Below are 26,308 nucleotides of genomic sequence, written 5' to 3'. Positions count from 1 at the left end.
TATGAATGCATTTAAGGCATTTTAGTTTTTACTCAAAAGCAGTTAAGAAAATAATTATATTCCGGGTAATGTTTATTATAAGGTCACATACTTTAATGCAATTTATTAGCAAATAAGATCTGACAATATATAAAACACAATAACATCATGACCAGAGTGGGTTTATCCCAGGAATAAAAGGTTGACACAACATTCAAATAAAAAAAAATCAGTATTATGTATCAACATACAAAAGAAGACAAATTTGATTATCTCAAAAGTTGCAGAAAACAAACTTTTATTTATTTAAATTAGTTTATTGGGGTGACAATTGTTAGTAAAGTTACATAGATTTCAGGTGTACAATTCTGTAATATATTATCTATATCTCATTGTGTGTTAGAAAACAACTTTTTAGATATGCTAAAAACTGCTGAGTTGTATGCTTTAAAAGGGTGAATATTATGGTATGTAAATTACCTCAAATTTCCCCCCCAAAAAAGTGCAGAAAATCATCTGACAAAATTCAACACCCATTTATGATTATAAAAAAAGAAAGAAAAAGAAAAGCTCTTCAGCAAACTGGGAATAGCAGGGATCCTCAACTTGATAAAGAGCTTTTACAAAAAAAAGCCTACAGCTAATATACAAATGATGAAGACTGCTTTCTTCTTGAGATTGGGAACAAGGCACTCCTATTCAACATTGCGCTAGAGGTCAATAAGAAAGGGGAACGCCATAGATTGGAAACAAACAAGACACTGTGTTTGTGGATGATGTGAATACCTATATAGGAAAGTCAAAGGATTTTTTACAAAAAGCTACTAGGATTAATAAGTGATTTAGCAAGGTCAGTATACAAAAGTATATTTCTACATAGTAGCAATGAACATTTAGAAACTGAAATTTTAAAATTACCATTTGTAGCAGCACTACAAAACATTAAATGTAACAATATACGTCCAAGATCTGTATGTGAAATGTAGAAAACTGATTAAAAAAAATCAAAGACCTTAAAAAAGAGATACCATGTTCATGGATTGGAACATTCAATATCATTGAGATGTCATTTCTTCCCATATTAACCCATAGATTCAACATAACTCGTCAAAATCCCAGCAGGGAGTTTTGTAAGATTGAACAAGCTGATTATAAATTTATAAAATTCAACAAACTGATTACAAAATTTACATGGAAAGGTACAATTGAAATAGCCAAACATTACTGTGGTATTGGTGAAAGTTACACTCCTGAATCAATGGAACTGAATAGAGCCTAGAAATAGACCCATATATATGTGGTCAATTTTTGACAAGGGTTCAAAGATCACTGGAGAAAAAATGGTCTTTTTAACAAATGGTACTAGAATATCCACATGTAAAAATATGAACAATTTATATACCACACACCAAAATTAACTGAAAATGTATCATAATCTAAATGCAAAACCTAAAACTAAAAAGTATCTAGAAGAGAAAACATAGGAAGAAAAAAATCTCTGACCTTGAGGTAGGCAAAGATTTCTTAGATATGAAACCAAGAAGTATGATCGGTTAAAGAAAAAAAAAATCAAATTGGACTTATCAAAATTAATAATGTCTACTCTTCAAGAAATAAAAGCACTGAGAAATAAAAGCCACAGAGGAGGAGAAAATATTTGCAAAGTGCATCTGATAATGCACTTATGTCAAGAATATATAACTAATAATAAGAAAAAACCAACCTTCCCAAATATGGACAACTTGAACAGATATTACACCTAAGATCATGTGGATGGCAAATAGCCTATGAAAAGATGTTCATCATCACTAGCTATTAGTAAAATGAAAATGAAAGCCACAATGAAATACCACTGCACATCTATTAGAATGGCTAATTCAATACAAAACCCTGACAATACCAAGTACTGGAGAGGAGCGACTGGAACTTTCAAATATTCCTGGTTGAAATGCAGAGTGGTACAGTCACTTTGCAAAAGCTGTTCTGGCAGTTTGTAAAACACGCTTACCATATGACCCATCGTTTGGATACAGCACATTTTTATTTATCTCATCATCAATTGGACATTTAAACATTTTCACTTCTTAGCTATTAAAATGCCACTATAAAATTTCTGTACAAGTTTTTATGTGGACATATTTCATTTCTCTTGGGTATATATGCCTGTCACTAGAATTACTGGATCATGTGGTAACTGTTTTACTTATGAAGTGTCAGGCTGTTTTCCTAAGTGTCTGCCTTCCCACTAACAGGTTATGAAGGTTCCAATTTCTCTACATTCTTGCCAACACTTTTTATTTTTTATTAGAGCCATCCTAATGTGAAGTGCCATCTCATTGTAGTTTTGATTTGCATTTCCCAGAGGGCTAATGATGTTGAATACTATATTCATGTGTTTATAGGCCGTTTATATACCTCCTTTTAAGAATGTTTACTCACAGTCTTTACCCTTTTTTCAAACTGGGTTTATTACTGAGTTACAGAAGTTCTTTGTATAATCTAGATACAACTCCTTTATCAGATAATATGATTTATAAAAATTTTCTCCCGTTCTGTGGGTTGTCTTACTTTCTTGATGGTGTCCTTTGAAGCACAAGTTTTTAACTTTGATGACATCCAATTTATTTTTTGTTTCTTGTGCTTTTGGTGTCACAGCTAAGAAACTATCACCTAATCTAAGTCTCAAAGATTTACTCTCTTCTAAAAGTTTTATACTTTTATTTAGGTTTTTGATGCATTTAGAATTAATACTTTTGCATGTGGCTATCCAGTTGTTCCAGCACTATTTGTTGAAAAGTAAGGACAAATTTCTGATGGGAATGTTAATTTTCTTCAAAAAAAAAAGGACAAAGGCGCTGAGTAGAATTTATAAACTAAATTACCCTAATCAAATAATACAAAAAAATTTTCACTGTAAAGCATATCATATCAAGTAAACCTGGTATCAGATTTGGAACACTTTCACTAGGGCAAGAACAATTAACTGTGCTGAAGGCAGTGATGCAAACATTATCTTCAATATTTGTCCAAATCATCCAGCACTTAAATAATTTAAAACACTAATTTCTTAAAATATAGAATATATTGGTATATGAGTCAAATGTAACAGAAAATAAAACACTACAGATATGAACCCAGTTTTAAGTAAAGATCAGGTACAAAACTTGGATTTATATAAGCAATAAGTTAAAAGTGGTGATTTACAAACAGGCTTCCTTTAAATAAGATTTATCCTGGTGCATCTAAAATCATCCTACTGCAAACAAAACAAAAACCACAATATTCAGACGTCTCAGCAATCGCTCTTGTGTAAAATACAGTACAACTCTGGTTACATTTCAAAACTTCAGCCTTTAAGGTAGAATAGAAATGTATAAAAATAGACTAAGGTGAATTTCAATTCATGAAACAACTTTCATGTAGTCATTAATCTTTAACAATTTTCAGTTTTCATATTAAGATTATACTTTGTGAATATTCACTCAATGGCAAAAAGAGATGACTGACACTCATGGGTGAATAAATATGCTTGTTTCTTTTATCCATTAGAATACTTTCATTTGTAAAAGTACATGTACCTATGATTTTTTATTTATCTTTTCAAATACGAGTGTGAGAGTGGAGAAAATTGCCCTATTGTTTCCACCTTTAGATTATTTAAGCTCCTAAATTTCTGAAAAACTCATTACATTAAGACCAGTTTTTTCATAACTATTGTCTCAATTGGCCACCTTTTTCCAATTTATTACTCAAATACTATGAAATTCGTTTATTCATTCAACATATGAAATATGTTTCATTATTTTAGCCACCCTGCAAACAAAAGTAGACTTCAGAAGAAGTTGGAATAAAGGCTTCTCATTCGCTGATGAGCGCTGGACTCTTCGAATAGGAGTCAAGTAAGTGTGCATTCTATTATTCAAAAGTAGTGTTTCGAAGTCTAGAGACAATGGATTGTGAAAATGATGTCACCTGTGTACTTCCTAGACTACATTCCCCAGTTTGGTTGCAGCACAAGGAACCATTTCATGGCTCATGTGTTTACCTTCTGCCTGATAAAGCATGGTGTTTCTATTTTAGGGCACCGTAAACAAAGGGATTTTTGTGGCATTTGATATCTTAATTTAGCTTTAATTTTCAAACCACACCTTAACTACCAAGTAAAAATTATATTCAAGGTTTTATAGGTATTCTGTCCACATTCTTAAGAGCTGTAAACCAAAGAGCTCTTTTAGGCAATGTAGTCTGTCTATAAGAGGAGTCAATGTTTTGGTGACTCCTAGCTGTTGTAGTTCTCTTGTTTTTAAAGTAGACTGAACAAGTTAAATGTACGTCCAGTCACATCATTCAGTCTTAGTAAATTGAAAGACAGCACCTCTTAGCTAGTCTGCTTGGGTAACTGAAATGCTGCGAGCCATACCGAAGTTCGAGCAGACTGTATGATACGCAAGTGACAAATTCTAGTAAGTCAGAAATGCCAACTAGTCCATTGAGCAGAATGGTCAATTTATAAAATATGGTAAGTTGACTTTAAAATAAGTGTTGACCAATTAGTCTTAAAGTAAGTTTTAATATGTTTTAGATCCCTCATTTGAATGGATATCCATCATTACTTAGTAGATACCTGAATTTATTGGTATTAGCAAAACCTGGATATCTGTAACCCTGTAAAGGTGGCCAGTGTTTCCTTGACAAAGTTTTCATTTCGGTTCTTTCTGAATGGTGTTTTAAAGGGAAATGAGCTAAATCTTTAGCTCTGAACTTTAAGAAACAGACTATTATATCCTTCAGTAACTTTACAAAGTGATTGATGGCACACACTTCTCCATCAAAGAGATGCTCATCTGACTCTACAAAAAGATGAATATGCCCAGAAAGCTCACATAATATTTTCTGTTGAAGATAAAATTCCCTCCATTTAGGAAGTCGTTCGTTAACTGGCATTCTTGAATGGGTTCTTTCAACTTGCTCACAAATATTTATGACTCCAGGTAAACTTTCTGAAGGGATATGCAAACCATTCTTCTTTTTAACACACAAGAGTGACCCAATTTTAGAAGCTTTAAGATCTGTTGCATACAGTGCGCTGATGCAGTCCTCACAAGTTAAAAGAGCTGATAACTTACCGGCAATATAACCAGCACAACAGGTGAGATTCCTCCTGTGATCTGACGGGTCTAGTAATGCCTCACTTAGCAAACAGTTAGACCAGTCTTAGCAAATATCCTCCTTGTGAAAAAGAGTCTTTATAATGCTGACACCAGACTGATGTTGAACTGTCCAAAGGGCCAAGTCTGTCCGTGGAGCAACTGAAATGTCAAGGATGCTTGGTTCACTTCGAAACACTTCACCTTGCACTCTATATGCGGTCTCCAATTTATGGTAAGCTTTCTGGAATGCCATGCAGGTAGGGTTAGAACTGGTTGCTGATAACTGTCTAAGCATCTTTAGGAATAATTCCAGATGGTCTTGACTGAATTTGTAAGTCAGAAGATATGGAAAAGGCATGGCCTTTGGGAAAACATAATTTTGGCAGAGCCATTTTAAGCTCTCAGCATTGAGTAAAAATCCTAGGAATCCTAGTTTTCGCTTACCTTTAATTATTTTATTATTGCTAGTGTCAGCTAATGTAACAAAAATAGTCTTGGCTTCAATTAACACGTAATTCATTTTATTAAAAGTTTCTGGCATTAGAGGTCCTTTATGTTCCTTTCCATAATAGTTCCTACTATTAAAAATGTCAAAGAGATTGTTAATTAAGCGTATAAAATGGATGGTGCCAGTACAGTTTTGAAAAGGAGACAGGCCTAATGACAGTAAGCATTCCAACGTGCTGGCCACACCTTCACTGAAGAGTTGGGCAGCACAATTCATTTTCAGTACGTGGTTTTTCAAATTTGCAAATTTTCTTGGGATTCTTTTCATGTTTGATAATTCCTGTTCCTCTAGCGCTACAAACTCCTTAAGGTGTTGCCAATGTGCTGTGCCATTAACAAACCGAATGCTTTGAAAATTCTGAAATGCATTTCTTACTAATCTAAGCAAGTGGCAAGAATCAAAGAAGAAGGCAATCTGTTGACCAGAATATGAAGGATGCTGAAATGTACATTTCATGTCGTTTCCATCAATATGTATCCCCAATGCTTTTGCCATCTGAACACTTAGAGCTGTAGCATCAGACATAACAGCCACAACTGTGATCCCTATGTCAGTTTGCCAATAGTCAAACGAAGCAGCTGAGCTTGCAAATATCCAGACACTCTTTTTACAAAAAAATAACCAAGAGGTGTTTTCCAATGACCAGAAATACCTACTGCCATTAACAAAATAGTTTCTGAGGCGAGTGGCATTTCATCAGCATCAAGTTTGCCAAGACCAAAGTCCATAAACCCTTGCAAATGGTGACTGCTGGGGTCCCACTGAAGCTGTTGCTTGAGAGATACATATTTTATGATCAGTGAGCAATACTGATATAGCTGGTCTCCATGCTCTACTCTTTGTTGAAGAAAAGAAAAAATGTTGCTGTTGAAACCTGGACTGGATTTGCATTTGGATAACCATCTAGAAAATGTAAAAAAATGAAGGAAAAAACTCAAATGAAGAAATGTGAAAAAGGGGAAATGCCTTAAACGGTACTAAAGTAGCCTCAAATCCCTGTGGAAATAAAGCCAAGTATAAATAGCGAAATTCTACAGACATTTTCAAGTAAATATTTAGAGTTACCTTAATATAGTAAGATAACAGAGAAACTTAGAAACACAGAGTAGCATTCTAAGATGCAAGCATAACACAAAATAATTTTTCATTTCTCTTTCACTTCTTTAAAAAATATACAAATCAGTTACCCAGTTTGTTGTAATTGATGTGTTTATAATTTAGATGAGAAACCAGTCTCACCTGTAAATTCACTGAAATGAGAAAGCTGTTGAATGGGAAGGACACTCTGTGAACACCTAGTACACCTACTTCACTGTCCAGTTAGGCAGCGGGTACAGAGGGGGAGGCTAAGCCCCTTGGCCAGTGCTGTGCTGCTAATTCTGCACAAACGTGAAATCCAGCTGTGCTGATGCCCTGACCAGAGCTTTTCTCACTGCTCCTCAGGGCCTGAAAAGGGTTTCTGCCTCTGTTTGCTCCTACACAAAGTACCTGCACACTATCTCAGGAGTTCTTGTAGAGTATTTATTCCTGACCTTCCCAGACTGCTGATTCTTTCCTGTTACTACTGGTGTGTATCTTCGGACTCCTCACTCAGTGAATTTGTTCTTTCTAGTTTACTGTAGATCAGGAAAGGAAACAGCCAGGTTTAATAATTGCCTAAAATAAGACTAAATGGATTCTGAGGTAGAGACTGAGGTGCTCATCTTAACTGAAATTTACTTTTGTAATTCAAATGACTTGGGGATTAAATTTCTGATTTGGGGGCTGTATTCTAGGTTTCCCAGACAGCTGACTTCTGTTTAATTGAGATTTTAATATACTTCCCCCTAAGTATTTCAGGACAGGGCTTTCCAACTATTTTGCTGTAACCAGTTAGATGTTTCATAAACTGAATTTACCCTTACTGTCTGCCATGCGTGCACACACATACACACATAAAATTTAATGCTGATTATGGCCCACTAAAATGATTTTAAGATGCACTAATGGGTTTGAAAAACACAGTTGTAAGATGCAAAAGATGTAATTTGACTAAGGAGCTTACAATCTACTTAAGAGACGAAAGTATTAATCAGTGTTATATTTTAAAATAGGGCAAAAGAGTAAGACAATGAGAAAATAGTACAGTGGCTCTCCAACAGGGTGCTATAGCCACTAGTATGTTGAAAACCTTTTCAAGTGTGTTACCAAATTTTAATTGTTTAGAATTTATCCTTGTTCATTAGGATTCTCAAATGAACACCAAAGATGTTAACTGTGTTGCAATATGCAGTGAATATGTGATGAAGCCACTTAATGCCTCTATGTAAAACTTTTAAATAGGTTTAAAAAAAAAAGCTTATGTTCTGGTGTGCTTGATTTTTAAATGAAAATGTAAATGGTATCTTAATGTCCACAGCTACTAGAATGATGTTCTATCAGGCAGAAAGGGATGTGTGCTTGTTGATTTGCTTTTAAAAGTTTTTATAATTGAGAGTAGAAATACCCAAATCATGTTTGTGAGTTAGAACTGTAGGGAAGCGACTGATGACTCTGAAATCTTTTCCCTCGCCTCAAAATGAAAAAAAAAATTCTGATAAAAAAAAAATGTGCCAATTTTTACAAAACGAAACAATACAGAAAGGTACAAAAATGAAAGTAAAAATTACCATTGATATTTCAGGAACATTCTTTTTGTACACATAACTAAATAGAATTTGTAAAAATTATACTGAATCTATTTTTCTTTACTAATAGTAATGTTATACAAAAATTTTACACGTCCTTAATTGCTGACCTACAACAGCTTAAATGTGTACACAGTATACCAGAGTATAGTGAAACCATAAATAATTTCACCAACCTGTATAGGAGGACATTTAGGCTGTTTCTATTTTTTAGACAATATAAACAGCACCACAGTGTGTTTGTGTACACACATACACATATACATATTTATGTCATTTGTGCAGTTCCTAGGAGTAGGATGCAGAGGTAAATTTACTTACACATGTATTGGAATAAATGGACTTCACTTATATGAGAAATTAAAAATAAATTTTGGACCTCAGGTGCACATAATTGGGTGGGTCAATTTAAAATTAATTCACATTCCTAAACTGTCTTTCAGAAAGTTTATACCAATCATAATTTGCATTCTCATCAACATGATTTTTAAATTGAACCACAGCTTAGTTATGGAATGATTATAGGGAGTTATTTGGGTGGCTTAAAACTGCCTGTGAAAAATATAGTGCTAAAAAGCCATAACAGTGGTTTTGTTTAAATTAGAAAAAGATTAGACTATTAGCTCCTCCCACTGTCCTGTTCACTTTTCAAGTAAAAAGTAGGAAGCTATACCTCATCTATAGAGAGGAAGCTAATTTACTAAATTGCAATGAATAAAAAAATTGAAAATTAGAAACAGAAAATCTACTAAGATCATGCAAAATATCAGTATCATAATAAGGAAGGCTGAGGATGTTAATGACATCATTTCAAAGGATTTGTGAAAACTAACTACCTTAAAGACCAACAGCACTGTAATTACAAGAAGCACAGCTCTGGGAAAAGTGCGGACATAAGGAATTCAAGGGAGAGCTGAAAAAGTATTTAACGTCACTACAGATTAGAGAGATGATAATAGCCAAGAATTAGAGAAAGATAGTATAACAATAGAGATTAGTGAGTGAGTGAGGTACCCAGCTAACTAAACCAAGGGTTTTTTAAAATGTTGTCTGTCATCACCTAATTGTTCGCCATGTAATTGTTTCTCCATCATCATAGAGGGAGAAAACAACAGCTATTCACATTTTCTCCTTTCTCCCCAAACTTCTAATGCCCGTTCCCCAACTCTCAGCTATTATCTTCATGTCACTGAGAAAATAGAAGCAATCAGATAGAAACTCATTTTCTTACCACCAAATCTGTTAACCTTTTGAATGTGTATCTGCCTTTATCCTGTTTCAATGCATGAATTTCCCCTGCTAATTAAGGCCCGACCTCCCTCCACAATGGTGTTGGATGTTATCCTCCTGCAGTATCCTTTCTCTGTATATCACCAGTTTTCTTCTGTGTACTAGATCATTCCCATGTGTACATAAACATAGTGGAATCATATCTGCCATCTCAGCAAACACCCTCCCCTCCATCTACGTTCCCTTCCACCTACAAGTGCATTTTTCTGCTCCCTTCACAGCAAAATTCCTTGAAAGACTCCATAATCACTGTCTCTTCTCATTCCACTTCAGCCACGCTTACCTCTCTACCACTCTCCTGCAACTACTTTTGTCAAGGTCATTAGTGACCTCCATCTTGCAAAATCCAGTGGTCAATTCTCTGTCTTCATCTTACTTGATGTCCTCGCAGCATTTGATATAGTGGACTACTATCTCCTTGAAATATTTTCTACCCTTGGTTTCCAGGCCATCACAATCTCCTGGTTTTATTCCTGCCTCACTGGCTACTCCTGATCAATAAATATTCACTGAATAAATGAATATTAAATATAATGATTATAAAGAACTAACACTTAAGCAGATATGTATTAAAATAGATACAGCTTTTTAAATGGAAAAGTGAATGGAAATGTAATCAAATACGAACATGTTTGACAGGTCAGATTTTTAAGGATAAAAATCTAGGTACTTCTAATATATTGGAATAAGAGATGGCCATTAAAACAAAATTGTATTGATAGATAAATGTATTTTTAAAAAGTATGAGGGAATATATACCAAACTGCTAACAGTGGTTATCTTGTAGGATTAGGAGAATGGAAGTAGTGTATTTTTCACTTTCTGGTATTTATATAGTCACATATTGTTTGAATGTTTTATAACAAATATGTATTACTATCACATTAAATAAGGTACCTTAGTTTCAGACAAAGTACTCAAAGAAATAAGCAACATTTTGAGTACTAAAATTATAAATCTAAATAGATAATGTCAGAGCAAAGGTTACAAAATGCAAATGACATGAAAAGAAAAAAGATCAGTGTGAGCTGGAATTACCAAAAGAGATTTAATCCATGAGTTGATGCAAAACTATAGGAAATGAAGAAAATCATGAAGGAAAAAAAAAAGATAAATCACATGGAATATCTCGCATAAACCAGAGCGTAAAACCAGTACAGAGGACTTGACTAAAAAGATGTAGGAGAAGGAGTTATCAATGTAGTGTCTATAAAAAAGGCTCTTGCTTAGCAGAAAGTAGACCTTTATAAATAAGTATAATATCTATCCTAAATGGTAAAATCATACACAAATGTTCATCTCAATATAAGAAACAGCAATTACAACCAAGAAATGGAAACAATGTAAGTGTCCAATAGTTGGAGAATGCCCAAGTTAATAGGTACGACTACCTGATACTATGCAACTATTAAAGATCAAAACTATATTAAAAAACTAGTAAAACTAACCACAGAAAAAAAAAGCCTAGAAGAAAATTTCCTAAATGTTAATAATAATTTTTTATATATGGAGGAACAATTAATAAATTTTCCTTCCTTTTCTCTCATTTTTAAATTTTTATTATTAGTAGTATTTTAATAGAGTCTGTGGAGGAAAATTTGCATTCAGTTTTTTAAAAGGGGATGTAATGTACAGCATGGTGGCTACAGTTAATAATACTGTATTGTATATTTGAAAGTTGCTGAAAGAGTACCTTAAAAGTTCTCATCACAAGAAAAAAAACAAAACAAAATACTGTGATGGATGTTAACTATACTTATTGTGATCATTTTACAATATGTATAAATATTGATTAAATGTACCCTGAAATTAATATTATATGTCAATTACATCTCAATTAAAAAAACTGTTTTCCCTAAAATGGAAAAAAAATGTCATAATTAAGGTCCTTCCTTCTACCAGGACTCAATTTCTCCCTTCTTTAAAATGAGGGGGTTAGACTACATGATTTCTAAGAGTTTTTCCAGCTCAGAGCCCCTGTGAGTCTGTTTTAAAGTTCCAGTAATAAGAAACCAAGATACACCTTCCAGGAGAGATGGCTCCTGCCATTTCTGGCTGGTGTCTGCCCCAACTACAGTGAATGAAATGGAGTGCTACTTTTTAGACAGCAACTTAAGGTCTACCGCATTTCTTCCTTATATCTGTTCAAAATCTTAAATGATCATCCAGGCATTATTTCAATTCCACAGATATTTATCAAGGGACCATTGTGCACCAGGCACCACTCGGTCAGGGTATGTGTATATCACAAAGAACCAGACGCAGGCCTCATACTTGGGCAGCTCACAGTCTCATGAGGAAGATAGTAAGCACTAAGATTCAAGTTCCATTTAGTAGGTGCACAATGGGCGCCTAACCCAGAATTGGTGGAAGAATGGCAGGTCAGGCTTCTGAAAGGATGTGATATCTAATCTGAGCCTGAAGGGAGAAGACTAACCACCAGGACTAACAGGTAGAATGGGCAGTTTTAAGTGGATGGAAGAGTAAGTCCCTAAAGGAAAAAGCAGCAAGAAATGCCTTACAACCCGAGCATGGAATGCAGGAGGGCAGGGAAGGAGGCGAGAGAGAAGCTGCAGAGCCCGTATCATGGGAAGCAGTAAGCCACAGGAAGGAGTTGGCTTTTAGTCGGTGGGTAATGGAAGGCTTATGTAACAGGAAAGCGACCTGTATAGGTTGAATTGTGTCCCTCAAAAAAGATACGTCCTAGTCCTAATCCCCAGTACCTCGGAATGTGACCTCAAGTTAAAATGAGGTCTCTAGGGTGAATCCTAATCCAACATGACTGGTGTCCTCATAAAAGAGAGGAAATCTGGACACAGAAACACTCATGCATAACGTAAGACGATGTGAAGAGACACAGGGAGAAGACGACCATGTATAAGCCAAGGAGTCCTGAAACATGATTTTGGATTTCTAGTCTCCAGAACGTGAGACAGTAAATTTTTGTTGTTTAAGCCAAACAAACAAACAAAGTGAGTAAAAAGGAATCTGTAAAACCAGTGATAAAAAACAGTAAAAACTGAGTATTCAATTTATGACATTACTATGCATATTACTCAGCCATAAAAAAAGATAAAAGTCTTGCCATCTTGGACAACATGGATGGACCTAAAGGGTATTGTGCTGAGTGTAGTAAGTCAGGCAGAGAAAGACAAATGTCATATGAGTTCACTTATAAGTGGAATCTAAAGAACAAAATAAACTAACGTAACAGAAACAAACTTGGATACATTTGTTTCATGGAAACAAACTCAGAGAACATTTTGATGGTTTCCAGATAGGAGGGGGTTTGGGAGTAGGTAAAAAAGGGGAAGGGATTAAAAATACAAATTGCTTGTTACACAGTAGTCATGAGGATGTAGGGTATAACATAAGGAATTTAGTCAATAATATTACAATAACTATGTATGGTGTCAGATGGGTACTAGATTTACCCAGGTGATGGATGGGAGGGGGGTTGGGGGCTGGGTGAAAAAGGTGAAGGGATTAAGAAGTACAAATTGATATTTACAAAATAGTCATGGGGATGTAAAGTAAAGCATAGGGAATATAGTCAATGATATGGTCATACCTATGTATAGTGCCAGGTGAATACTAGACTAATCAGGGGGGGTCACTTCTTAAATTATATAAATGTTTAACCACTGTGCTATACATCTGAAATTAATATAAAATAATACTGAAGGTAAAGGGGGGGGAAGGAAACGAAAATATTGATTTTGATAATATGCAAATACCACCTAGAAGTTTTTAAAGAGAAAATTGACTAATAGAGTACAACTACTAATATCCTTAATGTCTAAAATGCAATAAAAGAACCAAATACTTGTTGTATTTAGCACTAAAAAGTAATTCACTTACGTTCTGAGGATGGGAGAATGAGGCAGCAGAAGAATCTTACATAATCATAGACTCTGCTACTGCACAATAGAGTGTCCATGCAAATTGCTTCATTTCTATGGAGTACTCAGATGTTTCTGTCCAGTCAGACAATTCCCACTTAAAATCTGTTAAAATTTTATTTAATCTTTTCGATGAAAAAATGTGTACAGTAACATTTTCAGGTATAGATCATAACCGCACTGGTCACCAAAATTCAAATACGTTCACATTTTAACTGAATTTGTTCAGAGATTAATATCCAGTCTTTGAGGCTGTTGACCAATTTATCGTGTTCATCTTGGTTTATATCACTAAAAAAAAAGGAAGAAAAGAGTTTCAACTTGAATTATTATGTTTTACTATTCAATGGCAGCCTGAGTGGAGATTTTTAGAGGAACAGAAAAGAAAATGAAATAATTGGATAAATTTAAGTCTCTTGGTTATGAGCACATTTATTTATTTTGTTTCCTGGTTACCATTTATCTGACGGTAAAAAATTAGACATGAGAAACATTTCTAGGGATAAGGCACTATTCAGAGTGAACAGACAGAGTGAATCTTGCCTACTACTGAGAGAAAAAAAATCCTATGTTCCTGGTGGTGGGGACCCCTGTTTATCACCTCTATTCCCCTGTTGGAAAAACAAAATATCTCCTCCTTCGGAGATACCTACTTTTTCTAGAAATAGGACATGCTTTTTATCGACCAGAGTGTAAATCCAAATATCTCTGCTTTTTTCATCAAAGAGTAAGTTGGCCATTCTTATTCTGGCGCTCTTCAAACATCCTGGTTCACAAAGAAGACTGGGTTGTTTTTCAATGGATATACTGGGGGTGCCAAAAAAATGGATACAAGTGGACACTTTGGTCAACCGTTGCTCAAGCAGTAGTTCCCGTAATTACAAGTGTCTGGACGCTGATGGTAACCACTTTGAGTACCTCTTGTAACTGCAGAAATCAAACATGACTTGTATTAATCTTTTGTTATCAGTATACATTGAGTATTATAATACAATTTTAATACAGTTTTCCTTTCTTAAAATGAGTATACATTTTCTTGGCACCCTGTGAATGTATGTGTGTGTGTGTATATATATAATATGGGTATATATACATATACACATATTATATATATATTACATATATAAATACAATATGTATACATTATATAATATACAATATAGATAACATATAATATGTATGTATATAATAATATATAATATATATATAATATGTAATATATATAATATATGGTACATTACATTATATATATGAAAATTATTAGGAAAAAAATTGGAGACTCATAGTTTTGAAGCGCAAAAGGAGTTTGCAAATTATCTGGTTCAATTACACTGCAAAAGGCCTTTAGTGATCAATTATGTAGCAGTTAAGATCGTTTATAAAGAATTTACAGTAACATGGTAAGTGCTATTATAAAAAGTAAAAAGTACAGTGTATGGTATAAACCATATTTTCTTATCTCTGGGTAGTAGATTATGTTTTATAATGATCCTTTATATATTTCTTTGCTTTTCCTATAATAAACATTACTTTCAAATTGCAAAACCATAAAAAAGATTTTGGCAATTACTCTTCTTTCTTGTTTACGTTACTGAGACTTTTCACTTCTCAGCCAAAAGCATGTTTTCATAAGCAATAGCAAAGTAAGTACTTAATTATATTTCAGAAAAATTATAGAGCTATTTTGTAAATATTACAGGTCATGGGAACATACCTGAAAATTGTGCTCGTAGCAGACACTCTGTTTCTTCAGAAAGTAGTTTCTCTTCTATCAGAGAATCAATTAATTGTAAGCCCTCTCTTTTCTTGATTGTCCTCTTGTTTCTGACAGCCACAGGTCTTGGTTTGGACACTGGTAGCATCTCTTGCACCTCAGCCAGTTTCTCTGCACTTATTGTTAAAGGTCTCTCTTTAAACTGTAATTATGGTCCTCAGTAGCGACCTCTTCAGAATGATCAGGAAGTGGCTCTTTTAGGATTTTAAGTCTTGCTTTACCTTTAAGGTATACACCTTGGATAACCTATGACAGAAGTAGAAAAGTAAGGTTATTTTAGAAATTATCACAGAAGAGTATCTATAAAAATACCACTGAATGCAAAATACTCCCCTGGTTGCTGTGTAGAGTTAGTTATGAAAGAAAGGTAATAATCTTTGGTTTTTTAATATATGGATAGTCTAAAGGACAATGTAAACAGGGTTGTTTTTTGTTGTTTTGTTTTGTTTTGTTTTTGAACCTATACAGAAACAGTAATGTGATGCTGGAAGTTTCTGAAATGATTTAAGTAACTAGAGAAAGGTGGTAATTTGGGAAGGTTTCATAGTTGTAAGTTTTAAGTAGTTCTTTGAAGGAGCAATAGCATGCGTTAGTAGAGGGGATAGGGAAGTTACTTGCGCAAAAAGGAAGGCATAGTGGACGTAGTTGAGCTTTTGGAATTAAGACCCACCTGGATTTGAATTCCAGCTCCTTCACTTCACTTGTTAGCTGTCACTTAACCTCTACAATTCTTTATCTTCTGATTTGTTTTGAGGATACAAGATAATTTATGTAAATCTCCTGGTACAATGCCTGAACCATTGTAGGTCTCAATAAGTAGTACTATTGTTGATTTTACAAAAAAGCATGAAAGCAAGTCAATTTACTACATATGCAGTTAAGATAGAGAAGTCAGACAATTAAGTCCGGGAACTTATCCTAGAAAAATATGCTATACACCTCATTGCTGAATATCACTATTGCCACCTTCACAGTACTCCCCTTGGGAAGCTATGCACCAACACCAGCTCCTAGTCCATCCTTCAAAGCAATTTTGGAACTCTTTCTGGAATGGCCATCAGAGCTATCGTTATATTACTCTTGATGTCCTGAATGTCATCAAAATATCTTTCTTTCAATATTTCCTTTATCTTTGGATAAAGAAAGAAGTCATTGGGGGCCAAATCAGGTGAGTAGGGAGGGTCCAATACAGTTATTTGTTTACTGGCTAAAAACTCCCTCGCAGACAGTGCCATGTGAACTGGTGCATTGTCGTGATGCAAGAGCCATGAATTGCTGGCGAAAAGTTCAGGTCATCTAACTGATTCACGCAGCTTTTTCAGCACTTCCAAATAGTAGTAAACTTGGTTAACTGTTTTTCCAGTTGGTACAAATTCATAACGAATAATCCCTCTGCTATCAAAAAAAAAGGTTAGCAACAGCATTGCAACAAGTTTGCGAACTTAATTGTCAGACCTCCTACGTGGTATGAAAAGATAGTTCAAAGCAGTTAGAAATGCACACATCAGTTAAACAGGAAGCTCTTGGAATTTGAGATTGGATTTGACACTGAGTATATTCTTCTGACTAAGGGAATAAGATAAAGCAATACCAAAAGAAGGAGACTCCACTGAACACGAGTCAGGCAGGTCAGGGTAGTGGCAGGCAGGTCAGGGTAGTGGCGGGATAGAACAGTTGGATGACCATTGCAGACCGCAACAGACTCAGCCATGTACAAGAGTGTGGCCAAGGGGCAAAGGATAAAATACAATCAGAAGAAAGATAAGAATGTTAACACCAATACTGGTGACTGACTCATAGAAAGTCTTCTATTTTTGTATACTCTCTCTGTATCACTGCTAATAATTAGGTACCTTTTGGGTCAAGATCAATAACATTATTGGGAAGAATCAAAAAAGGGGTAAGTAATTTCAAAGTATTTTGAAAACTGTCTCATACTTAAAAGCCTGAGTTCCTAGTCCACTTATATCCAGTTGATTTTGTGATCAGTTTAGTAACCTTTATGTATAGGTAGACCTATGATTTGCATTTATATATCTTATTTTTTAAAAAAGCTCCAAAGCAGAATTACTGTTATATTATAGATTTAGAACTAAACAAATTTTCTAAGCATTTAAAATCTGTTATTGCACCTATTTTAGGACGTAGGTTTTTGTTTTTAATCTCTGCAAATTCTAGCTATAATGTGAACTATCTTGATATTAAACGGCTCTGTAAAATTTACTTTTGTTTACACCTAGATATACCTTGTATAGAGAAACAGAAGGCACAGCTCCTTTTTTCAGCTTTCTTCTTGTGCCGTATGACTCAAAGTCACTTTTTTGAAAATGTTTAGAACATAGCAAAGCACTTGGTCCTAGGATCCAAATCTTTTTGGTCCTGGGGTCCACACGATTAGCAGCCCTGATCCATTTTGAGCGCTGTATGCTATCAGTTGGAAATCTATAGCAATCACATTAAAGTTCCATTAACATGAAAATATTATAATAATGCTCCAGTAGACATAAACCCATTTATTATTTAAATGCTTTATATAAACATTAAGTACAGTTAACATTTAATTTACTTAATGATTTCATTTTTCGAATGTCAACTAATTTTTTTAAATCCAAAAGTTCAATATCTAAGTGATCTTGTCTGTTTCAATTTGTATGGGGGCAATTCTTATATTAAACATCCTACTATATTTTGTCTTTACTATCTACACTTAACAGAATCTGATCAAATTTAATATATGTATCTTCTCCTTTCCTGTGGTGATTTTAAACTGTCCACAAATTTTTTGGTATCCTTCCTTCCAAGGGGTGGAGACTAACTCCCCTCCCGTGAATGTGAGCTGTAGTTAGTGATTCGCTACTAAGAAATATAAAAAAAGCAGAAGTGACAGTGGGCGATGACACTAGATCAAAAAAGACACTGAGGCTTCCTCCTTATTCTATTAAGGTTTTTTTCTGGGGGAAGTTATCTGCCACATCATAAGCAGCCCTATGGAGAGGTCCAGTTGGCAAGACTCTGAGGCTTCTAGCCAAAGGACATGTGTCTGAGTCTGTTTGAAAGATCTTCAGCCATCAGTCAAGCCTTCAGATGACTGCAGTCTTGGCTAACATTTTGACTGCAATCTTATGACTCCCTGTAATGCCCAGTTAATCCACTTCTGAATCCCTGATCCTTAGAGATCATGTAAGATAACGTTTCCACTGAATTTTGAGGAAATTTGTTACACAGCAGTAGAAAACAAGTACATTACCTATACTCAATTTTCCTATTTTGTTTTGAAAGGCACCACTCTTTCTTAGCCTTGAATATAAAAATTATTGTGCATTTCTCTATTTTTCAATCCCAAACTATGTTTAGAAATGGGTGAGGAAAAAAATTCATGAAATTCATATAATGAAATCATAAAACTACTCTTTCTGCACCCTCTTCGATTTATCTCAGAGATAGATCTCAGGTAACTGTATGACTTCTGTATATTTTAATTTAGGCTTTAAAGCATATAGTTGTTAGGAACTGAAACTAGTGAAAATTTTCATTTCCTCAGCTAACTGTTAGGGAAATATATAGATAGCCATATGGGAAAACATAATTCTCTCTCAATCACCTTGGGAAAAAACACTGAATTTGAAAACCTGTATATAAGCCTCAATTACCTTTTACCAACCATATGGTATTAGAAACGTCTCTCAATCCTTGAGCCTCCGCATAGGGCTGCAGTAAGAGTGCATGCAGATACAAATGCGTTCAAAAGCACTTTGTAAATTACAGTAAAGTACTATCCAAAGTCTGTTCTTTCCTAGGAATAACTAATTCCACTTTTGGGACTTTCTTTTGATAGTTCCTGGAAGATGATGTTACTTGATCAGGAGAGTATATACAGGGAGTTGTTTTCCAATAAAGGAGAGGCAAATCTATCCCTTTTTAACTAATGGCATGTGTTTGTGAGGCAGCTTTTCCACAGATTGAGTGTAGTCTCTAACCATGCATGGGACCATCAAAAGTTGGCTAGTCCACCAAGTTACATTACTAGCTTGATCCTCTGATGCAAAGCTTCCCAACTGGATGCCAGGTGAGCACAGCTATCAACTCCCCTAGCCACGAGGTAGCCTGGGCCACCTGGAGCCCTTGAAAAGTAGTTACATCAAGCCAGTCCCAAACAGCTTTGTTGGTTTGCCCCAAAGTACTAAACAAATATTTCCTTTGTGTAAAATGACATGAAAAGGTTTAGGAAATACTGTAGTCTAACCAGCATGACTAATTTGAATTCCGGACAAAATTACATTGGCAATAATAATTGCTATTACTTTTAAAGCATATTCCTTGTACTATATATGTATTTTAAAAACTTAGTTTTAGTCTTGCATAAACTCTGCAATACAGGTTTTTATCCTTTTACAGAAGATGAAAACAACACCAGAGCCAAGTATAGCCACTAGTAAATAGTTGCAATTGGAATTCATGTCTCCCTACTCTGAAGTCACCTGTGGCAGATGAAAAATCCCAAACCAATCATCATCTCATACATACAATAATGAACTGGTTTACACTGTAATACAGAATCCATTTTATTTCTCCTGTTGACTATGCCTTCTTTACACTGTTGGCAGAAGTTTACAATTGGCTCCCTGCACATCAAGTCTTTTCCAGAAAAGTGGCTAACAAAATCCCTTCTACAGTGGTTATTTCTGCGGAGGGAGCAAAGGGTTGAGGGTTAGCCTTTAACTACACCTATAACCTGATTATCTTCTAAAGAAAAATCTTAAACTCAGTAAAATGTTAATACTTGCTTAATCCTAGTGATGGGTACATACATGTTTGTTATATATTATTTTTTGTTTGCTATTGTATTTGAAATGTTTCATTAACTAAAAGTTTAAAAACAGAATTACAATTCACGCAAAAACTCTTACAAATTACGAGACATATACTTCTTTGGTTATGAGATAAGTTAAATTTTTTAATCTCTTTCCACCAAGAAAAAGAGAATGAATCAAAGGATCGCTGTAATTTTCAACCTGCCAGTCTCACTTCACATTTAGCTACCTATGCATGTGACAGAGCACCAATATTCTTAGAGTAAGTTTCCACACCTTTGAGTCATTTTGATTCGTGCTTTTCAACCAGAGCCTTTTGCCTATCCCCACTTGCAGCCTCTTGCCCAACTCTGGTGATGGTGTTGTGCCACCGGTGTTGGAGGAGGCTTCAGAGGAGACAATACTGGAGCTAGGGCTGAAGTGTCAGTAGGAGTTTACCATGAAGATAGTGGCCACTCCACGCCGATGCCCAAACACAGAAATAGGAACTAACTACTGTGTTTCCCTGAAAATAAGACCTAACCGGAAAATAAGCCCTAGCCTGAGTTTTCAGGATGACATCCCCTGAACAGAAGCCCTAATGCGTCTTTTGGAGCAAACCTTAATATAAGACCTGGTCTTATTTTCGGGGAAACACGGTACTTGGCTCTGAGTGATTGAGACAACATTAACAAATAAGTTAATTTGGAGGCTTGAGAGTAGAGGTAGCTGGGAGTGGTTCGAGATGGGGTGGAGAGGTATCTAGAGGCCAGATCACTCAGGGTCTTGTACGCTAATAAGTTTTGGATCCATCCTTCAGGTCAGTGGTCACCATAGGAGTCTGCACTCATCTACTAAGATTTGAAGAAAATGTCAGAATTTAGTTTTGTTATTTTTTCGCCATCCTTTAGTTTTTGTTTCATAATATACATTAGTATATCACTTCATATATGTAATTTATAGATCAGTATGCATGTATCAGGAGTATGTACTTAAATTTTTTTATGGAGAGAACTCCACAATCAAAAAATGTGAAGATGGCAGCTTTAGGCAATGGCAAGTAGACTAATTCTCTCCTTCCCGTATTCACTTTTTGTTGAGCCCTAAATTCAGACTGATACTACCTTGTTGCTGCTAGGACTAACACCACAGTACTTAGTACTCTCACTCCTTTCCCATCTCTATTCTCTCCTGCCTTTCTAACAACTTCCTAATGGCAGGAAGACACGAAGATTCCTTTCCATTTATACACAGACATGTGTTTGTTTAATTCAGCAGACATGTACAATAAGAGAAATAATGTAATTCAGGGTGGAAGAGAAGTGTATGAGGAAAGGCTTCACAGAGAAGCTTGGACTATTAGACGTTGAAGAGTGCAAGGGATTAAAATCCTTGCTTGGGGCTCTTTTCATTCTTGGCTGCTTCAGGGTCAGCTGCCATCATGAACAACAAGGTAACTATCCAGACCAGGAAGTTCATAATCAATAGACTACTTTAGCAGAAACAAATGGTCACCGATGTCCTTCAAGTGGGGAAGGCAACGGTGCCTAAGACAGAAATTTGGGAAAAACTAGCCAAAATATACAAGACCACACCAGATGTCATCTTTGTATTTGGATCCAGAACCCATTGTGGTGGTGGCAAGACAACTGGCTATAGCATGATTTATGATCCCTTGGATTACACAATGAAAAATAAACCCAAACATAGACCTGCAAGACATGGCATGTATAAGAAGGAAAAAACCTCAAGAAAAGAGTGCAAGGAATGCAAGAATAGAATGAAGAAAGTCAGGGGGACTGCAAAGTCAGTTGGTACTGGCAAAAAGAAGTTGTAAAGATTTGTCAGTGACTTTATCTGTGGTGAATGCGCAGATTTATCATGAGAGGATTAATAAACTAAGAACTTTTATTGTGACAAATCCTTCCTTTGGGGAATCAGCATGATAAAATTTGCAGTTGTAGGAAATTTATTGCCAGGAATCTGGAAAATGGAATGAATGGGTAAGAAATCAGGCTGGAAGAATCAGAGCAGACAATAGTAATAATAATTATTGTAATGATACATCACTTTATTTTTTTAAATAAGCAGGTCTTACTGTGGTCCTCAATGTAACAAATAAAAGCAATGAATGAGTTCTTCCCTATTTAAGGAACCTAAGAAGAAGGCACAGGAAAAGCAGGGCAGCAAAAAATTGAGGAAGAAATTAAAAGGAAGAGAACTAGGGACAGTATGTCAATAAAGCCAAGGGAGGTGAGAGTTTCAAGAGGTATGATTTAAAGTTAAAAAGTAGTCAAGAGAAGGACTTAGAAGTGCTAAGATTTGGCAAGATTATCAGGGACCCTCTGTCATTAAAGCAGTGGTCACAGGTATCTGGCTCCAGTAGGTTGAAAAGTCAATGGGACTCGATTGCGTCTGTTTTGAGAAGCCTGGTTATAAACGGAAGGAGACTGGTAGGGTAGTGTAGAGGAGTCCATAGGCTCAACAGTTTGTGTCTGTATTTAAAAACTAAGTACAGGTATCCCCCACATTCTGAAAGTTCAATTAAGCCACTTTATTTTATGAAAGACCTCAGTACAGTGAGGGCTTCTTTTTCATAAAAGTGAAAATCCTCTGGATTTCTTTCGGTTTGTGAAAACAGGTACTAACGTAGCTCTTTCGTGAAAACGACGTGGTGTAACGCACATTTTCTGAAAGCAGGGCATACTGGTCACTACATGCCATTTCAGCACATGAAACATTTCACAGGCATGCTCTACTTTCAGATGACGGGAAGGCTGTAAAGGAAACACGCTCACTGCCTTTAAGCAAGTAATCTGTAGAGAGAGCGGTTTAAAATAGAAAGAGAACAGAAATTGATGAAAAAAGGAATCCCAGAGGAAAATAGAAAGGGTACAATTATAACAGCTAAGGGGGAGGAATCAGTCCTATTTAAAAAAACAAAACAATGACTACAAAAGGCCTACCCTACACTGTTGAAAGTCCTTAACCTGACATTTTGATTTTTCAAAGAAAAGTTTCCAAGCACTTTTTCCACTCCTGTACATGTATCTGCACTTACCATCCCTTTATATTTTTCCATGCTATTCCTATTTAACTGCTGTCCTCGCTTTCCACCTCCCAATCTAGGTAAGTTTCAAGGTCTAATTCAAATACCACCTATCCCATAAAGCTTTTTGATCTTCTCATAAAAGCGCTTTGTCAACGGTTTAACTCTACATCTCATATTACCTTCATAGGCTACGACTTTGTGAAGTACATTTTTTTTTATCTTTGCGGATGTTTTACCCACATTTCTATTCCCCACTGTGTCTTGAACACTGATTTGAATGAGCTAAGTACCAGGCGAGGCCAGATATGGATTCAAATTAGATCGGTCTGAAGATCTGACGCCCCTTGGGCCCAAGGAAACTTCCTTGCCATGACCAGATCCCGCCAGAATAGGACCCTCCTTGCAAAGCTCGGCGAATACTACCCAACACCCTGCAGTGGCAGGCAGTACTGGTGAAAACTGATCTGCACTCATGCCCATGTGCAACCTACACACACTAACGGGGGCGCACGCCTTCAAGTCTCTCCAACTTCCCTCCCTCCCTGTTTCCTCACGTTAAATAAGACGACAGAAAGGAAGCAGAAGTCCTCTTGGGTAACTGTCGCTAAAAGCCATTAGGCCTGCGAGAGGCAAGGAGAAAGAACTAGTAATTTGGAGGTAAACTCTCAGCGGGAAAAGACAGAACGACCCACACCCTCAGAAGTTCCCCAGGTTCCTAAGCCCGTCCCACGTTACGCACGTCAAGCACGTCACGTCGACGGCGCGGCACACTGCCCGGCCCCGCCCCACCCTGGCCCACTGCCCGCCTGGCTCTGCGGGGCTAGACAGCTCGGAGGCTGCTCTCACGCACTGGTGGGAAGAGTGGCCGCGCTTGCGGCTCTGCGCGGTGTCCCGGGTGCTGCAGCCCACTGCCGAGCAACGTCGGGTCATCGTCTTGCTACGTGGGGATCCACCTTCGGAGCTCCCGTGAAAGCATGAATCACGACAAATTTAGCTCCGCCCGCTCGGCGTCTGCGACCTTTATTTGTCGGGAAAGTGAGCTCTTAGGGCGCAGTGCACCCACTCTTCCTCTCGGTGCTTGACGCCGTGACCAGTCACAGGGCACGTCGTGTCGCAGTAGCCAATCGGAAAGGCCAGGGGCATTAAGACGAACACTTGATTGCTCCTCCCTTTCTTTTCAAGGGTGGCTGGGGGATTTTGCTGTAATGTGGTCATATTCCTGTTTTCATCCGGTCTGGCTAAATCTGGTGCCATCGTCCTATTGTGAGGCCGAGACTGAAAATGCGAAGCGGAGAGGTAGGACCAAGGTTGAGACGAATCCGGAGGTGTGCCGATGGGTCTTCGGGTGCGAGCTCTGAAAGTGAATGGCGGATATATTGAGAGGGAAGCGAATAAACGCAAGGCCCTAGAAATATTGAAGACAAAACTGGGCCAAAAGTACATTAGTTACTGAAAGGCATGTCGTTTCCTATATTTGGTAGTTCCCTGATGCGGAGATATGTAGGAGTTGCTGGTGTGGTTGGCTATAGGTACCTTACCCCATAGGAGATTGAATGAGTCTAATGTGAAAATACGTGGACTCTTAATTCAACGAACCGTTTTCTGCAAGATCGTTTGCCATGATGTGGGAATTAAGATGGAAATAAGGATCTTGGGGCTCTGGGGAAAGCTCACAGTCTAGTGGGGACTTGTCAACAGTACTATTCCTAGTGCAAGAGACAAGGGGCGATAAGATGGTTTTGTTTAAGGTATGGGCCAGCTTTCAGGAGTGAGATCTTAGGACAGTGTCTCTGTGTTTGTAGTATGAGATTTCAGTTTTCATAGAAAAAACAATGCAGCCAACGTAGGGCATAGTTTCTATTTTGTGTCTTTGAAGAGATCCTTAAGTGGCTTCTTTCCTTAACGTTGGAGGCCCATTATAAAAACAGAAGTGTTTGTAACTTTTTCATTTCCGTTTCTAGCTTGTAGAAATGATTACATTTTCAAGCAAGATTGCTTCTTTCCCCCCATTTGGTTACTTTGTCCAGATTCCAGCCAAGAAGATTCAGCACAAGGTATTACTAATTCACTTCTACTTTAAATTGTAATATGCTTAAATTGTAATGTCTTATTTGAATGAATACAGAGCTTTTGCTTATGTAGCTTTCTTAAAAGTCACATGGTGTAAGAATAGTCCACGAATTTGGGGAAAATTGGTCCCTGGGGGATTTACTATCTTGGCTGTAAGATGTGCAAAGGGTAAGACCTGGATTTAAATCACTGTCAGTTGACTAGACTATTGGAAACTTTTCTAGGACTCAACCAGTTAAGACCTACCTGCATGAGGCTAAATAGGCATAAATCACAGTTTTCAGTTATTTTTAAGGAAAAAAATTGTTTGCCTTATTTTTTGTTAATGGTTTTATGGAGATGTAACTCATATAAATACAAATTAACCCATTTAAAGTATACAATTCAGTGATTTTTAGTATATCCATGAATTGTGCAACTATCACCAGTCTTAGAACATTTTCATCATCCCTATCCCCAAACAACCCCATTTTCATTAGCAGTCACTCCTTGTATCTTCCCTACCCTGAGCCCCTGGTGCCCACTAATCTTTTTGTCTGTGTAGATTTGCTTGTTCTGGACACTTTATAAACTTGTAAATGGAATCAGAAACTAATACATGGTCTTTGTGACTGGCTTCTTTCACTTAGAATGCTCTTACGGTAAATCTGTGTTGTAACATGTATAGGTACTGCTTCTGCTTCTTTTTTTTTTTTTTTAACTGCCAAAAGATATTCTGTTGTATGGATATGCCACATTTTTTTTATCCATTCATCAGTTCATGGACATTCGGGTTTCCATTTTGGGGGGTAATTATGAATAATGCTGCTATGAACATTAGTTGTACAAGTTCATACAACTATGTGTGTGGACCTATGTTTTCATTATATACCTAAGGATGGAATTGCTGGGTCACATGCTAACTCTAAGGCTGCACCATCTTACATTGTCACTAGCAATGAATGAGGGTTCCAATTTCTCCATATTCTCGTAGGTATGAAATGGTTTCTCGTAGTGGTGGTTGTGCTATTTTTAAGGTCTCAAAGTTTGTAAGGAACCTGCTAGAAGATGCTCTTTGAGTGCAGAGACGATGCCTGAGGTGAATTTGTCTTTTCCAGTCCCTGGCACACAAATAGGAATGTGTATTT

General features: G+C 36.4%; 1 protein-coding gene and 1 pseudogene across 1 annotated transcript; one reads left to right on the top strand and one right to left on the bottom strand.

Annotated features, from left to right (window-relative positions):
- Window positions 1–172: 172 nt before the first annotated feature.
- THAP9 (THAP domain containing 9) lies at window positions 173–24,061 on the bottom strand. Its single transcript, XM_033106268.1, is given in 9 exon segments — window positions 173–6,191; window positions 6,194–6,540; window positions 13,455–13,494; window positions 13,497–13,520; window positions 13,523–13,600; window positions 15,210–15,402; window positions 15,405–15,515; window positions 17,516–17,711; window positions 23,962–24,061. Coding segments are annotated over 9 exon segments (2,694 nt in total). The 5' UTR covers window positions 24,042–24,061; the 3' UTR covers window positions 173–4,566.
- Window positions 21,501–21,896, top strand: LOC117022569 (40S ribosomal protein S24-like; annotated as a pseudogene).
- Window positions 24,062–26,308: the final 2,247 nt, after the last annotated feature.

The sequence above is a fragment of the Rhinolophus ferrumequinum genome, chromosome 5, assembly GCF_004115265.2.
Source record: "Rhinolophus ferrumequinum isolate MPI-CBG mRhiFer1 chromosome 5, mRhiFer1_v1.p, whole genome shotgun sequence".
In the NCBI taxonomy this organism is placed as follows: domain Eukaryota; kingdom Metazoa; phylum Chordata; class Mammalia; order Chiroptera; family Rhinolophidae; genus Rhinolophus; species Rhinolophus ferrumequinum.
This window is presented reverse-complemented; position numbering and strand designations above follow the sequence as displayed.